Source organism: Schistocerca piceifrons, chromosome 7, assembly GCF_021461385.2.
Source record: "Schistocerca piceifrons isolate TAMUIC-IGC-003096 chromosome 7, iqSchPice1.1, whole genome shotgun sequence".
Lineage (NCBI taxonomy): Eukaryota > Metazoa > Arthropoda > Insecta > Orthoptera > Acrididae > Schistocerca > Schistocerca piceifrons.
Window position 1 is genome coordinate 113,383,181 of NC_060144.1, and position 17,768 is coordinate 113,400,948.

At 42.3% G+C, this 17,768-nt stretch overlaps 1 protein-coding gene across 2 annotated transcripts in view; it reads right to left on the minus strand.

The window, feature by feature from the left end:
- The window catches only part of LOC124804668 (semaphorin-2A-like), a 1,059,692-nt gene that overhangs the window by 124,692 nt on the left and 917,232 nt on the right, over positions 1–17,768 (minus strand). For both annotated transcript variants that reach the window (XM_047264910.1, XM_047264909.1), the window contains one exon: positions 12,139–12,375. In XM_047264910.1, the coding sequence (XP_047120866.1) occupies positions 12,139–12,375 (237 nt within the window). The remainder of the gene's footprint in view (positions 1–12,138; positions 12,376–17,768) is intronic.

A 17,768-nucleotide genomic window follows, 5' to 3' on the forward strand; every position in this document is an offset into this window, starting at 1 on the left:
CCTCCCTCCTCCCACCATCACCACCGAACGGTTCAAACCTTCTCTAAGGACATCGTGCGCAAGGAAACCCATTGAGCGTGATCGCTCCCATTTGGAATGCAGTGTGACTGTAATTTTTCCTCTGGTATACAGGGTGGAACCATTACGGCCCGTTCAGAACATACTACCATACTGATTCTGCTGTAGTTACAATCGCTGTTGCCATTCGTGTGGCACTCTGAGCGCCCGCCACCCCTGACTTGAGCAATTTTAAATAAGGATGACTGTTATCGCTGAAACAGCAGGTATCCGATTATATCGTTTTTTCTTCGTCACCACTTTAACCTGACTGATAAAACCGTTCAAAATAATCGATTTTCGGTTTTGTTGCTAGTATTTCCGTTAGTAAAATAATGTAGACATCAAACAGACAATGAAAAATTCAAATACTCTTTCAGAAATTAGCATTATACGTTTCAAGATACCCGTACTAAAATGTCAAATAAAATATGTAAATAAAAGAAAAATTAGTCTGTGTACTGTTCACTGCTTTTCTCGAAAAGTAATGAAGGGTTGAATAGTGAAGGGTTGAATACTACAAAAATTCACCAGCATTCCCCTATTGCTTCTAATTTTTTGAACTTCTGCTGAGAACTTCTGTTGTAATCGAGGATCACAGAATTGTCGGGGCATTAGGAATAGTCAGTACTAACTGATGAATACTGAGGTTGAACAACTCTATTTTTCGTCTTGTGTTGTCTGTTTCGCAAGGGCTACAAGTAGATAAAGGCGTACTATGTGACCACAGACAGCAGATCGGCTACTTTCTGTTTTTATTATAAACAGTGAATCAGCTGTTACATTTTTAATTTGTCACTGTTGCCTTAATTTCCTTTTCCTTGTATTATTTCAGTGAAATGCAGACAAGTAATAAGATTTGGTATAAAATTTATGGCTTTCTTATCTTTAATCATTTCCAACGGAAAAACCGGTTTGTACTCAAATATACTTGCTTTTTCACAGAAATTCGAATACAGTTGATTTTTTATTACAAAACTAAAAATGCTCTTTCAAAAAATTCAAATGAACAATTTAGACAGAATTTCTAAACAGAACATTTAAAAAATTTCAGTAATGAATAAATTCACTGGACAATATTTATTGTCCGTCTTTTTGTAAATAGTTATTCTGTAATGCCTTGACCTGTAAATCAACTTCCTTCATCAGGGACAATATCATTTGAATATAGTACCAAACCTTCAGCAAGACACAGAATTTCCTACCAAATGATAAACATTTTTGAGGTTCAAATGACAAATATGGCATACACCTTCTATTCTGGTAAAAAAATAAATAAATAAATAAATAAATAAATATGTAAGGCTCACTGATTCTGAATAGTGAAATATGCTGAAAGTAGTGATCCCGTTTCGCTCGGAAACAAACTTCCAGGCTCTGCGAGGCCACTCTTGCCTGCTTCCTGATTGTAACGGCGATGACCAAAGGGGGTTGTTCTGACCTCCTCGTTTCAGCAAAGTTGAATGTTACCGATTTTGTTCACGTATTTATTTACCTCCAATTTGTAACGGCTTTGCTTGCAATGAGAAGGTTTGTGTACATATTTTTAAACCATGGATATGATAGCATAAGACAGTACAGCAGAGAGTTCTGTAATACTTTTGCACTTGTGTCTTTAAGGTTGCTTAGAAGCTTTTGTCATACGACGTGGCTTCGCCTTGTTTACAAATGTGAATTCTTAATGCATTTTCACTAGTGGAATAACAAGACCTCCTGTAATTTACAGATTTCCAGAAATCATATTTACAGCATCGTCGACACGAATTAAAATGCGCAATGTTTCTGCACGCCACACGACCGCATGTGCACTACTGCCTCAGCGCTGCTGTGCCGATTCTTTAGTCGCGTGTTTGTTGCTCGTTACTAACTGTCGGCGTTGTTACTAAAATAGCACTAACAGCGTTTCCCATTTTCTATAATAATCCAGTATTTTCAAGTCATGTAAAGTTCGCGAAAAAATATTACTTTACAAAAATTATTAATATAAATTTCAAAAATTTTAGCACTACTGCTATCGCAAATTCATATACCAGTTTTTTCACCCAGGTATTTATAAAAAATGAAAGTACTTGCTATAACAGAGACAAAAAATGAGCTAAAAGTACCAGTTATTCAGAACTAAAATACTTGTATCGGTTGTAACCGGTCGGTTTTTCCCATCCCCAGTTTCAAATAGCGGCGCGCAAGGCGGCAATGCGACAGGTACCCTGTTACACAAGACTTCATGCACACATGACGTCATTTTGATCTTACACGCCGTATCGAATATTAAAGAGTTGTCTGTCATCTTCCGCGATCGTCTGGGTAACCACATGCAAGGCGAACATGACGTTCTAAACGATAACATTCTTCTCAAATAGAAAGAACAGGATATTACGCTTTTACTTCACTGCAGGATTCGCTAACCTCAAAGCTACGTCGTTTATAAATGGGTAAAGCTCTGCTTCCATGTGAACTCGGCTGTGAATAAGGAAGAAATTAAAGTCTTAGCAAGAACTCACTCCGAAACCTACCGATAAGTGTTGTACTACTTTTTCTAATATGGCTTCATCAACCCAGAAAGTGAAGCGACTCATTGATTTACAAGAAATAAAAAAAAAAAAAAAAAAAAAATGCTGAAACCAGCCAGCGTTGAATCCAATAAAGGATACATTCAACAGTGTTCATTAACGTGTCTCAACAAAATAAGCTTCTTTTCAGAAATTCTGAGAACTAGCTTCAGCAGTTGGTCTGTAATTAGAAAGGGTGGGCTGCTAATCCAGCAGCTACTAATTAAAGGAGCAGCTCGCTTATCTTACATCGAATGAATAAACGCTTTTTCAAAACGCCAACACGTTGAGGATTCCAGCAGAACGAGTCGATATTTGTAAGATCTCTTGTAATGAAATGAATAAAAGCGTAATTTTGTTTGTCAAAGATGTACTTTGATTGCAGATGTTAGTTTGGAGAAGATGTGTCCTGGAAGACCTAGCTCGTGAAATGTCTTTTATACACTTCGTAGATGACCTTTTAATGTTGTTGCAGATGTATTAGTATTTTCTGTGCTTTTTATCCTGAATGAATCAACACATTTCTTTGCATTTGCGTGTTTCATGCTTAATTTGTAAATTATTGACAATGTCAACTCACACCTGTGAGAGAGAGAGAGAGAGAGTGCGCACACTCTGTACACAGCATCGAATAATGCAGAAAGAATATACTTCTTTTAGCTTAATAATGAACCCCATACCTTTTAGAAAAGCGAAGGAAAAAAATCGGATATGGTAGGGCACGAACCACTTTCATTTGTACACTACATTATTACCACCATACAACGGTGAACTAGAGGAATTCCTCCCTTTGTACTGTAACTAATACCGCACGAAGGCATCAACAGCCAATAAGTCATCATGTGATTTTTAAGTACGAGGGTGAGTCAAATGAAAACCTTAATAATTTTTTTAAGTATTATTTATTGTGCAAAAGTGGTACGCTCAATGCAAGTCCTCCAGCGCTTACAAAGTGCATAAACTCCTTTAGAAAAAAATTATTTCGGTAGCCATCGCAACCACTCATGCACCGCGTTGCGTACCTTTTCATCAGAACGGAACTTCCTTCCTCCCATTGCGCCTTTGAGTGGTCCAAACATACGGAAATCACTTGGGGCAAGGTCTGCTGAGTATGGTGGATGAGGAAGACACTCCAAATGCAGGTTTGTGATTGTTGCAACTGTTGTACGGACAGTGTAGTGCCTTGCATTGTCAGGCTGCAATAGGACACCTGCTGACAGCAATCCACGTCGCTTTGATTTGATTGCAGATCGCAGATGATTTTTTTAGGAGATCTGTGTATCATGCACTGGTGAAAGTGGTCCCTCTAGGCATGTAATGGTCCAAAATGACGCCTCTTTCGTCCTAAAAGAGAGTCCGCATAACCTTCCTTGCAGATGGTTCTGTTCGAAACTTCTTTGGTTTTGGTGATGAGGAATGGCGCAATTCCTTGCTCGCTCTCTTCGTTTCCGGTTGGTGGAAGTGAACCCAGGTTTCGTCTCCAGTAACGATTCTTGCAAGGAACGCATCACCTTCTCGTTCAAAGCGCCGAAGAAGTTCTTCACAAGCATCAACACGTCGTTCTCTTATTTAAGAAGTCAGCTGCCGTGGCACCCATCTTGCAGACACTTTGTGAAACTGGAGCACATCATGCACAATGTGGTGTGCTGACCCATGACTAATCTGTAAACATGCTGCAATGTCATTCAGTGTCACTCGGCGGTTTTCGTTCACTGTGGCTTCAACTTCTGCAATGTTCTGTGGAATCACAACTCGTTGTGCCAGACCTGGACGAGGAGCATCTTCCACTGAAGTCACACGATTTGCGAACTTTCTACTCCATTCGTAGACTTGGTGCTGTGACAAACATGCATCACCGTACTGAACCTTCGTTCTTCGATGAATTTCAATAGGTTTCACACCTTCACTGCGCAAAAAGCGAATAACAGAACGCTGTTCTTTCCTGGTGCAAGTCGCAAGTGGGGCGGCCGTCTTTATACTGATACTGCGACGGTATGTGTGCATCTGCACTTTGCTGCCACCTACAGGCCATTCTGCACGTTGTTTGTAGCACGCTTACCAACTTACAGGATAACGGCGCGAAATTTCGATTTGTTATTACAAATTTAAGGTTTTCATTTGACTCACCCTCGTATAACAAATCTTACCAAGAATGACATGTTTTTATAAATCTTAAATGTGTCACTGCCTTGAAACGGCGTCCTTTCATGACACGCAAGTGACGATACGAAATTACAGAACCCAATATGGTGTTTCCCAAGCACCCATCATCTAATGTTAATGTGTGTCGATAGCAGTTCCTGTGGTCTTCGCTAAGTGCATGTAGCTACAAAATGATGTCATGTTTGCACAAAGTCTTGTGAACTACAGACTACTCAAATGGGACGGCTAGAGTGGAGAAAAGCCCATAGCGTGTAACACCAGTGGCGGCTGCCGGCGTCGTTGTGGGCTTCTGCTGTGGAAAACTCGATGCTGCGAGAAGTTCGGATCACGCGGTGTGAGAAAGGGGATTTTGCCAGCCTGCTGCACTGGAACTGTATAGCCACACCGTACGCTACGTTTGGCCGGACTTCTATACTAACATACCTCTGGTGAGCTCGCTCTATCCTGTTTAATATTAATAGTGAGGAGCGGTTGAGTTTGCCACGGCTGTTTGTTCAAGCGTCGAGTTCGTCATTAGTAGTGTGAATGGCATACTCGAGATTAGAGCGGTGTTTGCTGACATACGTTTGTGAATTAAAGAACTGCTGAGGCACGGCCGAAAGCTATACTTGGAACTTGTTCATTTAACGGGATTACGAGACCACAGTGCCAAAGTGCGTGCTGCTAAGCGATTTGTTAAATACGTTAGCACCATGTGTTTTTTGCTGTTTTAGAACCTTATCAGCTGTCATTTAAATGTGGTGTGTTTGTGTATGCCTATGGTGTCGCCATTTTGTAGTACATGGCAGTGAGTACTGTCAGTCTTGGTGGACCAAAACATGCGTCCGGATCGAATACGAGAATTGCTATTCAAGTAATAGTGCTTCCCTGTTTAAAATCACTTACTGTGCTGCTTAGCAATGCAAGTCGTAAGATTGCTTTGAATGTGCATAGCGGTCATTAATATCGCGTCCTGACAATTTAGATTTATTGCCTTTCCTTGCTTGCCTGCTTGTTGTTTATCTGACGGTTAAAGTTAAAAATTTTGTGCATTTCTCTTTAAATTGAATCTGAATGCAGAATCTGCCTCAGTTGTGTCTGAAGGTTTAATCGTTAAAACTGGTTGGTTTTCTTGTCAAATGCCGTTAGCTGATATGTAAGAATGTGCCCTGAATACCTGATTCAGCATGTTGCCTTTGACTGTGTGTTGACAACTGATATTTGTGTAAATTCCTTCTTTAAATCCTAGGTCAACAGAACTGACAGTTGGAGTGTGGGTATGGGTGTGTGTTTGTCTTGTAATATATTCTCTGTTTAATTAAGTGCAATAACATTTTTCTTTTTCGTAAAAAAAAATATCTTAAACTAAAAAGTCTAGCGCAGTTCTACCGGGTGATCAAAAAGTCAGAATAAATTTGAAAACTGAATAAATCACGGAATAATGTAGATAGGGGGTACAAATTGACACAGATACTTGGAATGACATGGGATTTTATTAGCACCAAAAAAATACAAACGTTCAAAAAATTTCCGACAGATGGCGCTTCATCTGATTAGAATAGCAATAATTAACGTAACAAAGTAAGACAAAGGAAAGATGATGTTCTTTACAGGAAACGCTCAATTTTTTCCACCATCATTACTCAACAATAGCTGTAGTCGAGGAATAATGTTTTGAACAGCATTGTAAAGCATGTCCGGAGTTATGGTGAGGCATTGGCGTCGGATGTTGTCTTTCACCATCTCTAGAGATGTCGGTCGATCACGATACACTTGCGACTTCAGGTAACCCCAAAGCCAATAATTGCACGGACTGAGGTCTGGGGACCTGGGAGGTCAAACATGACGAAAGTGGCGGCTGAGCACACGATCATCACCAAACGGCGCGCGCAAGAGATCTTTCACGCGCCTAGCAATTCTTTGTTTTTTTCCCTAATAAAACCCCATGTCATTCCAAGCATGTGTGTCAATTTTTACCTCTCTATCTACATTATTCCGTGGTTTATTAAGTTTTCAAATTTATACTGACTTTTTGATCACCCGGTATATCAAAGTAGCTCTAGTTATTTCTTGCTATTTAACAACAATAATTACATTTCAAATTTTTATTTGATTTAACTGATCATGAGAGGAGCATCATTTATTAATAACTAAAGGATATTTATTGAAGTTGTAGTAAGACTGGTTGTGCTTGTCACAAGGTGGCAGACTGAAATAATTCTCCGTGCAGAATTGTTTATTGTCTGATGGCATAAAACAAATAACTATTTCTTTCACTGTGGTTTAACTTGTTGTATCTTGCAGTGTATCATGCAGCACCTTTTGTTAAAATACTGTAGAAGTATCAATGTCGAAATTGTCCTTGTTGTGGTTTAAGAGGTTGTTTAATAAATTATATGCTCAGTGACTTACCACTCAAGGGCCAGAAACTCAAGTCCAACCTGCCCAAAGGTTTTCCCATCCTCTGTCTTCGGAGTCCGTACCAAAGCCATTCCACGAAATCTGAACCTGGCCGAAAGCGGCTGCTTATGCTCTGTCAGTCCTGCTTCGCTCCCTCCTGTGACGGGATCACAGAAGGGTATGATATTGACACATGTGTGAATAAAACGGCAAAAGTTCCTTCTAAGACCGCCCAGTTCGACAACCTTCTCTTCTCAGTGCCACCACCTGCCTTTGTTGAGCATTTTGAAACGTATCTGAACATAAATAGCTTGTGACGAAGTCGTAGGCGAGTGCAGATGGCAACCCCTTCGACACCCATCCGATTCTGGATGCCCCAGTAGTAGGTGCAAGAGCGGTAGCGTAGATTGCCTGCAGGCGCCAACGACCCTCGCCATAGGTTCTGCCTGAACAAGTACATTTTTAAGGTCCTCAACATAGGTGAATGGATAGTAGTGAAGGTGTAGCCAAGCTGAGTGGTCTTAGTGGGACATTTTGTCGTTTTATTAACGCATGTGCCAAAGTCGGATCCCTCAATGATGACGCCACAGGAGGGCGCGAGACAGGAGGGCTAAAAGACAGTAACCATCCTATGCTTCCTTGGATCACTTTCAAATTTCGTCGGATGGTTTTAAACGTTCCCTAGTGGTTCCAGTCTAATGAGTACACATTATGGTTTGAGAGTAAATCGGAGAAAGACGAAGGTAATGAGAAGTAGTAGAAATGAGAACAGCGAGAAACTTAACATCAGGATTGATGGTCACGAAGTCATTGAAGTTAAGGAATTCTGCTACCTAGGCAGTAAAATAACCAATGACGGACGGAGCAAGGAGGACATAAAAAGCAGACTCGCTATGGCAAAAAAGGCATTTCTGGCCAAGAGAAGTCTACTAATATCAAATACCGGCCTTAATTTGAGGAAGAAATTTCTGAGGATGTACGTCTGGAGTACAGCATTGTATGGTAGTGAAACATGGACTGTGGGAAAACCGGAACAGAAGAGAATCGAAGCATTTGAGATGTGGTGCTATAGACGAATGTTGAAAATTAGGTAGACTGATAATGTAAGGAATGAGGAGGTTCTACGCAGAATCGGAGAGGAAAGGAATATGTGGAAAACACTGATAAGGAGAAGGGACAGGATGATAGGAAATCTGCTAAGACATGAGGGAATGACTTCCATGGTACTAGAGGGAGCTGTAGAGGGCAAAAACTGTAGAGGAAGAGAGAGATTGGAATACGTCAAGCAAATAATTGAGGACGTAGGTTGCAAGAGCTACTCTGAGATGAAGAGGTTAGCACAGGAAAGGAATTCGTGGCGGGCCGCATCAAACCAGTCAGTAGACTGACGACAAAAAAAAAAAAAAAAAAAAAAAAAGTGGTTCCAGGCCATACATCACAGCAAAGGCTGCGCTCCCACTGTGCTCCAAAGAGGTGCGTTCACGTTCGCTGGGGTTGGTGGCCCACGATACCATTAGAGTAGGGCTGAATCGTCTGAGGGTGTCAGCAGTGTCAGAGATGAAGATCGTCGCAACGCGACCTGTCGCTTTTGGCTGCGAAATGTGTTGTGTGGGAATCAAACACCCGAGGGCAGGGATGGTTTCTTTGACGCCTTTGATGGTGCCCCCTATGGCCCTTTCTTGTTGATTCTGAGAGCCACTGCGTCTAAAATGTTTTCCTCGGCTACCAACAGGTAACCGCGTAACTTCGTCGCTGGGCGTCACGGTTCTCACCTCCATCGCAGAGGTGTAAGACAAAGGGGCGAAATGTGGATAAGAGCAGGTGTGACGAACTTCCCATTCTGTGACACGTCCACGGTGCCGTTGGGTAGAATCACAGTGGCATTCGATGACGATGTGACATCATTAATCCAGCTTACACCTCACGTGAACTGAGCTCTGGCATTTTTTTCGCGCTGTCCGGTCGCAGAGCCCGAGGGTGACATCGCAGGGCTGCTCTTTTGCAGCACTAGGGAGGAAGCTTGTGGGCGCCTTTGAGCCGAATTTCAAACTTATGAGTGGCAGTGGAAGAGAAATACGGGGTTTGAAAAAAGTGATCCTTTAAATGTGTTGCGCGGTGTGTATGCATAATTAAAACTGTACAGAACCCTCAGAGCGCGAGTCCTACTCGCAATAGTTCGCTGTCTTTTTTTATATAAAAAAAAAAAAAAAAAAAAACAGTCCATCAAAATAATCAATCCCAAGGGAAATTTTTGAGTGCATATGATGTTAATATACTGCTTTGTTTCTCTCCAAGACGTGCAACGACACGAGATGCTAAACAGCGGGAAACTTGTCAATAACTCTTTTCCTGCATGTCCATTGAGATTCATCACAATATTCATATCATCAGTAAACTGAACTACATTACGAAGCGTGTCACATTTTATGGAGCTCACGTCTGAAAACTAAATGATAGCTGCTAAGCGATTTTGCTGACTACGTTACAGGTATCGATCTGCAATACGATCATCAGACCACAAAACTATGGTAACATAATGTGGCCTAGTGATTAGTCTGAATGTGGTAACACAAACCATACCCTTAGCAGCTATCAGTGTATTTTCCAACATCGCTTTCGCAAGATTCATTTCATTAGAATATGATGTTAACAATTTGTCAAGCACATCACTAATTGGAGAAAACATCAGGTTATGTTTCCAAAATTGTTGTGATTTAAGCAGTCACGTACCTTGATAGGTCATAATAAAAGGTGAATTGGTTAGTTTCTAGAGGAGAAAAAATGGTTATTTTCCCATCGCACATAGCATATAATGGCTCTGTATTTTCTTAAGTGTTGCATGACGTTCGATGTCACACAAATGCAAGGAAACAATGCCTTTGTTTTGTCAATCTACATACGCTCACAAGTCAGAACATTATTTGTAAACACTGCCCCATGGCCACATTGACTGCCGTTTTCTGGCGTTACGGGCACATGACGCAGTGAGGAAAAAATAGAGGGTGGTCCTTTGATAGAGACCGGGACAAATATCTCACGAAATAAGCATAAAACGAAAAAACTACAAAGAACGAAACTCGTCTAGCTTGTAGGGGGAAACCAGAGGACGCTAAGGTTGGCCCGCTAGATGGCGCTGCCGTAGGTCAAACGGATATCAACTGCGTTTATTTAAATGGGAACCCTCATTTTTATTACATATTCGTGTAGTACGTAAACAAATATGAATGTTTTAGTTGGACCTCTTTTTTCGCTTTGTGATATATGGCGCTGTAGTAGTCACAAACGTATAAGTACGTGGTATCACGTAACATTCCGCCAGTGCGGTCGGTATTTGCTTCGTGATACATTACCCGTCTTAAAATGGACCGTTTACCAATTGCGGAAAAGGTCGATATCGTGCTGATGTATGGCTATTGTGATCAAAATGCCCAGCGGGCGTGTGCTATGTATGCTGCTCGGTATCCTAGACGACATCATCCAAGTGTCCAGACTGTTCGATGGATAGTTACGTTATTTAAGGAAACAGGAAACGTTCAGCCACATATGAAACGTCAGCCACGACCTGCAACAAATGATGATGCCCAAGTAGGTGTTTTAGCTGCTGTCGCGGCTAATCCGCTCATCAGTAGCAGACAAATTGCGCGGGAATCGGGAATCTCAAAAACGTCGGTGTTGAGAATGCTACATCAACATCGATTGCACCCGTACCATATTTCTATGCACCAGGAATTGCATGGCGACGACTTTGAACGTCGTGTACAGCTCTGCCACAGGGCACAAGAGAAACTACGGGACGATGACAGATTTTTTGCACGCGTTCTATTTAGCTACGAAGCGTCATTCACCAGCAGCGGTAACGTAAACCGGCATCACATGCATTATTGGGCAACGGAAAATCCACGATGACTCCGACAAATGGAATATCAATGACCTTGGCGGGTTAACGTACGGTGCGGCATTATGGAAGGAAGGATAATTGGCCCCAATTTTATCGATGGCAATCTAAATGGTGCGATGTATGCTGATTTCCTACGTAATGTTCTACTGACGTTACTACAAGACGTTTCAGTGCATGACAGAATGGCGATGTACTCCCAACATGATGGATGTCCGGCACATAGCTCGCGTGCGGTTGAAGCGGTACTGAATAGCATATTTCATGACAGGTGGATTGGTTCAACGGATCTGACGCCCCCAGATTTCTTTCTGTGGGGAAAGTTGAAGATTATTTAGTATCGTGATCCACCGACAACGCCTGACAACATGCGTCAGTGCATTTTCAGTGCATGTGCGAACATTACACAAGGCGAACTACTCGCTGTTGAGAGGAACGTCGTTAGACGTATTGCCAAATGTATTGAGGTTGACGGACATCATTTTGAGCATTTATTGTATTAATGTGGTATTTACAGGTAATCACGCTGTAACAGCATGCGTTCTCAGAAATGATAAGTTCACAAAGGTACATGTACCACATTGAAACAACCGAAATAAAATGTTCAAACGTACCTATGGTCTGTATTTTAATTTAAAAAACCTACCTGTTACCAACTGTTCGTCTAAAATTGTCAGCCATATGTTAGTGACTATTACAGCGCCATCTATCACAAAGCGAGAAAAGTGGTCCAAGTAAAACATTCATATTTCTTTACATACTACACGAATATGTAATAAAAAATGGGGGTTACTATTTTTAAAAAAACTCAGTTGATATCCGTTTGACCTATGGCAGCGCCATCTAGCGTGCCAACCATAGCGCCATCTGGTTCCCCCCTTCAGGCTAGACGATTTTCGTTCTTTGTAGTTTTCTCGTTTGACGCTTATTTCGTGAGATATTTGGCCCGGTCACTATCAATGAACCACCCTGTATAAGGGGAGCGGAGGCGACTCGGGATTCATTACTAGAGGACACAAGTAGATACATGCACAGGAAAGCCCGCATAAAGAGAAGCTGCTGTAAGCAGGAGATTGATTCAGTGGGGTGACTCACCGGGCAGGGTCTGGGTGTCGTTGACGCACTCTCCGGGCCGCGGCTCCGGCACCCTGCTGGAGAGGACGGGCAGCCAGGCGGAGCTGCTGGTGGCCTGCTCCTTGAAGCGGCCGCGGAACGCCTGCTGCAGGTCCTGCAGCGTGTACGAGCAGATGGCCGATCCGATCAGGCCCGTGCTGGACGTCGTGAAGACGGCGTGGAAGCGGCTCGGGTCGTCCGGAGTGCGGTATACGGCCTCTGCAAAAAATAAAAGACAGCGAGGTTTCAGTACGGAACACGCGGAGCAGGACAATGACTTCTCTTGGTCTTTCCACATCAGTTCCTTTAACATCCACGTCACTGTAATAAAAATCACACCGTGACAACTTGATGAACGGTCTGTGACGTGGCGAGCACTCCCGAGCGCTTGGAGCGCCCGACAATGGAGGGGGCGTGACACGGCCGCTCGCAGCTGTCGGTGCAGAGCCGATTCGTCAGGCGCGGACCAGCTGAAAGGCGACCACGGGGTAATAGCGAATTTCAGCGCGTCCGGAAGTCCTGCCGTACTGGCCATCTCAGCGCGTGTCGTGTTACTTGCTTCACTGTATCGCGGGAAAAATGCAATATACAAAGTAGTACTCTCATTACTAGGGCCCGGATTTTACGAGGGTTGTTTTTTAAGTAAGGGCCGTTTTTATTTTTTTTTAAAATATACAAATACTTTTGTAAAAAAACTTTTATTTTCTGATTCTACACACTTTTACCTATTTTTCTACATAGTTTATTTAAGCACTTGTCATACCGTACAACTAAGTTTTTAATTCCCTCTTCAAAGAATTCGGCCGCCTGCTCCGACAGCCAAGAGTTCACGGCCGCTTTCACTTCATCGTCGTCATTGAAGCGCTGCCCGCCAAGATGGAGTTTCAGGTACCGGAAAAGGTGAAAATCGATAGGAGCAAGGTCGGGGCTGTATGGTGCATGGTGCAAAACTTCCCAGCCAAAAGAATCAATCAAATCCCGAGCCTTTTGAGAGGTGTGAGGCATAGCGTTATCATGCAGGAGCAAAACTCCTTTTGTCAGCATGCCGCGCCTTTTGTTTTGGATTGCTCTGCGGAGCTTCTTTAGAGTTGCACAGTAGGCATCTGAGTGGCATAAAGTCCACTAGCAAAACACCGCGCCGGTCCCAGAACACAGTTGCCATAATCTTGCTCTTTGACAGCGTCTATTTGGCTTTGACCTTGACGGGTGAGGTTGTATGTCGCCATTCCATCGATTGTCGCTTGCTTTCGGGAGTGATATGGGATACCCATGTTTCATCTCCAGTGACAATTTGACTCAACATGTCATCCCCTTCTTCCTCGTAACGAATCAAAAATGAAGTGGCAAATCTCTTCCCTTTGTGGTCCTCTGTGAGGAGTCCGGGTACCCACCGAGAACACAGTTTCTTAAAGTTCAGGTTTTGAGACACAATTTTGTACAAAACCGATCTTCAAACTTGTGGAAATTCCAAAGAAAGAGTGGAAATTGTGAATCTTCTGTTCTCACGAATCTTTGTTTCGACTGCAGCCACCAAATCATCGTGATCACAGAGGGCCGGCCTGAGCGTTCTTCGTCATGGACGTTTAGACGGCCATTTTTAAACTCTGTGACCCATTGACGCACTTTACCTTCACTCATTGCATTCAAGCCATAAACTTATGTTAACTGACGATGAATTTCTGCAGCTGATTGGATTCTCGCGGTCAAAAAACGTATCACTGACCGTATCTCACACGCGGCGGGCGATTCAATAATCGTAAACATTATAAAGTAGCACAGCGATGCGTACACGTCAGCTACAGAGCTGCAACTTGCATCAGTGTGAACGGGAAGGATGCCTGCAAGTGGCGCGGTGGCTTGTTGCGGCGTCCGCACGAACTACGGGACTATACGCGCGAACGGCCCTTACTTAAAAAACAACCCTCGTAATGTTCAAATGTGTGTGAAATCTTATGAGACTTAACTGCTAAAGTCATCAGTCCCTAAACTTACACACTACTTAAGCTAAATTATCCTATAGACAATGCATGTGCGACCATTGCGGAAGGCGAAATACTCACTGTTGAGAGGAATGTCGTTACACGTATTGCCAAATGCATTGAGGCTGACGGACGTCATTTTGAGCATTTATTGCATTAATGTGGTATTTACAGGTAATCACGCTGTAACAGTATGCGTTCTCAGAAATGATACCTTCCCACACCCATGCCCGAGGGAGAATTCGAAACTCCGCCGGGACCAGCCGCACAGCCCATGACTGCAGCGCCAGCGCCCAGACCACTCGGCTAATCCTGCGCAGCGGATTTTAATGACACGTCATATTTTTCTCTGGAATTATATGGTGAATTTTAGAAGAATTTATACACAAATTTAGGCATTTTAGTGTCGAAAAATGTATTTTGATTGTGCATATAAAGTCATATTTTAATAATAGGTCATACTGCGGCTAACTATTAATATAATAGGTCATATTTCCGTCAACTTTTGCCAAAACTGCGTATACCGTTTTCTCGTATCTTGCGGGACACACGAATAAGAAAATGAATATGTTGCTCACGGGACAATATTTAACGTGCTATTATGAATGATAAACAGATAAATTAGTACACAGCTTTATTTCTCAGGACTGTAGCAGAAAATCGGTGTACCACAACAGTCGTTTCGCGAACATCAAACATTGTTGCGCAGAGTCGACAATACGCTCTCATTCAAGAAAGGCGGCTTCTGCCGTAATAATCATCGCAGTCGCGCAGGTGTAGCCAGGAACCAGTTTGAATACAGCTTTTGCCTTGTTCAACATGCCTAAACAAAGTGCTCCGATAACGTGAAGTTGCGAGGATATGTTCGAGAATTTGGAGAGAATTTCTTTAGTACTGATGGGAAAGTATTATTTTGTAAAGTGTGTGGAGTTAAAGTTAGTGCAGAAAAGCGCTTTAATGTGCAACAACACTGTTAATACCTCTAAACACAGCAGCTGTGTGAAACGAAGTGCTGAAAATAACAGCAGGCAAACGCTGTTATTTGAACAGACAGGTCAATCGTCAACCGTGCAATCATTCTGCAGGGATTTGTGTGAGATGATGGTGTCCTGCAACATCCCATTGGAAAAGCTGAAGAATCCACACTTCAGACGGTTCTTGGAGAAGTACACAACACATCCATTTCCAGATTAATCTACACTGAGAAAGAACTATTTATCTGTATGCTATAATGATGGGCTCGACAAAATACGAATTACTATTGCTGAGCAAAAGATCTGGCTGTCGATAGATGAAACTACGGATATTAGTGGGCGATATACAGCAAATGTTGTTGTTGGTGTTCTAAAAGTTGATGGCCCTGGAGATATGTTCCTACTAACGTGTGAAACTCCCGATAGAGTAAACAATTCAACGATTGCTGTTTTGTTTGACAATTCTCTGAAGCTACTGTGGCCGAATGGCGTAAAAAGAGAAAACGTTTTGCTGCTTGTAACAAATGGTGCTTCATATATGGCTAAAGCAGCCAAAGGGCTTCTGATTCTCTACACCAGTATGGTGTACGCCACTTGCCTTGCACATGCGTTGCACAGAGTTGCCGAAGAGGTGCGATCAAATTACCCTGGCGTGGACAAATTAATTTCCTGTGGTAAGAAAATCTATGTGAAGGCTCCGATACGGGTGCAGAAATTCAAGGAACAAGCACCTTCAACGCCCCTCCCACCTAAACCTGTTCTTACACGATGGGGTTCTTGGCTTAATGCTGCTGAGTATTACTGCATCAACTACACCCAAATAGAAACAATCTTCTGTGAGCTTGATAGCGATGAGTCAAGTGCTATAAAATTGTCAAAGAAGTTTTTACAGATACATTGTCTCGAAACTTGGCATACATCAACGCCAATTTTTCAGTGATGTCAAAAGCCATCAAACGACTGGAAGCTGTTGGTACTCAGCTATGTGATGCCCTTAGTATTGTGCAGATTGAGTTGGGTCGAGCTTGTGGTCATGTGGCTGACAAAGTGAAAACCAAATTGCAAAGTGTTCTCCAACGGAATCCTGGATATTCTACACTGTGCAAAATTAGTGACAGTCTTTCATGGAATGCCGCAAATTTGAAGATACTGAAACAAAGTTGACCTCCTGTGACCTGGCTGCCTTCAAATACGCTCCAGTGACGTCTTGTAAAGTGGAGAGCAGCTTTTACAGGTACGAAACTATCCTCAGCGACAACCATAGATCTTTGACAATGGAAAACCCGAAAATGCACCTTGTCATCCAGTGAAACTTTGCAGATACTGAAGATTAACAGACAGTATTAAATAATGTGAAACGTTTTAAATACTATGTAGAAATAAAAACATTGTTTTACTGTTTCGATAGATGATCTTTTCACTGTACTTTGTGTATAGAAAATGAAACATTCACACATTCAAAAAATAGGTGCAAGCTAGCCACAAACCCTACAGAAAGAAAGAACTATACTTACAATATTTTGAGAAGTGAATTTTGTATTACTTTATGGTGAATAAAAAATTGAATAAACAAACAAGAATGCTTTAAATAAACTTCTATTAAGTCATTTTATTTTTAAGGTCATATTTATGTAAGTTTTAGGTCATAAATGCATGCATATTTCACTGTTTTTTAGGTAATTAAAATCCGGGCCCTACTCATTACCAGATAATCTGTATACCATTTCCTGCCATTCGAGCATCTCAGGTCCATGGTGTTAAAATCAATATAAATCGACATTACATAAACTGCTTATGACTTGGACTACCTTTGAGGCATAAACACTTTTTCAAATAATTTTAGTAATTTAAAGCATACGTTTTGAAGAAACACGTTTTTTCTACTTTTCTGGTGGCTTTCGAAGGATATATACACCGACGGGAAAAAAATCGCAGCAACAAAAAATAATTAATATAGAGTGATAAAATTTTGGAAATACGTTTGTTTAGGTAACATATTTAAGTAATTAGCATTGCAAGAGCACAGGTTAATGTGAGGGCGATATAAGCCTTTGCAAATGTGAAGTGTTGCTAAAATAATAACCGGCGCAGCCACCAAATGTTGAACGCAAGCATGCAAACGTGCATCCATTGTTTTGTACAGGTGCCATATGTCAGCTATTGGGCCGGTGTTGCACACCAGTTGCACTTAATCAGTAATACAGGGGCGGTTAATGTTGGTGTGGATGACGCTGGTGATGTCGTCCGATGATGTCCCATATGTGCTCGACTGGGGACAGATCTGGTGATCGAGCAGGCCAAGGCAACATCTCGACACTCTGTACAGGATGTTGGGTTGCAACACTTCTATGTGGGCAAGAGTTATCCTGTCGGAAACCACCCCCCCGGAATGCTGTTCATGAATGGCAGCACAACAGGTCGGATCACCAGACTGACATACAAATTTGCTGTGAGAGTGTGTGGAATGGTCACGAGAGTGCTCCAGGTGGCGTAGGAAATCGCACCCCAGACCGTAACTCCAGGAGTACGTTCAGTGTGTCAGGTATGCAGACAGGATGGTTGTGGAGCCACAGTTGGCCTCTTCCTAATTAGTACAACACATGGCAATGACTGGCACCGAGGCAGAACCACCTTTCATCAGAAAACGCAACAGACCTCC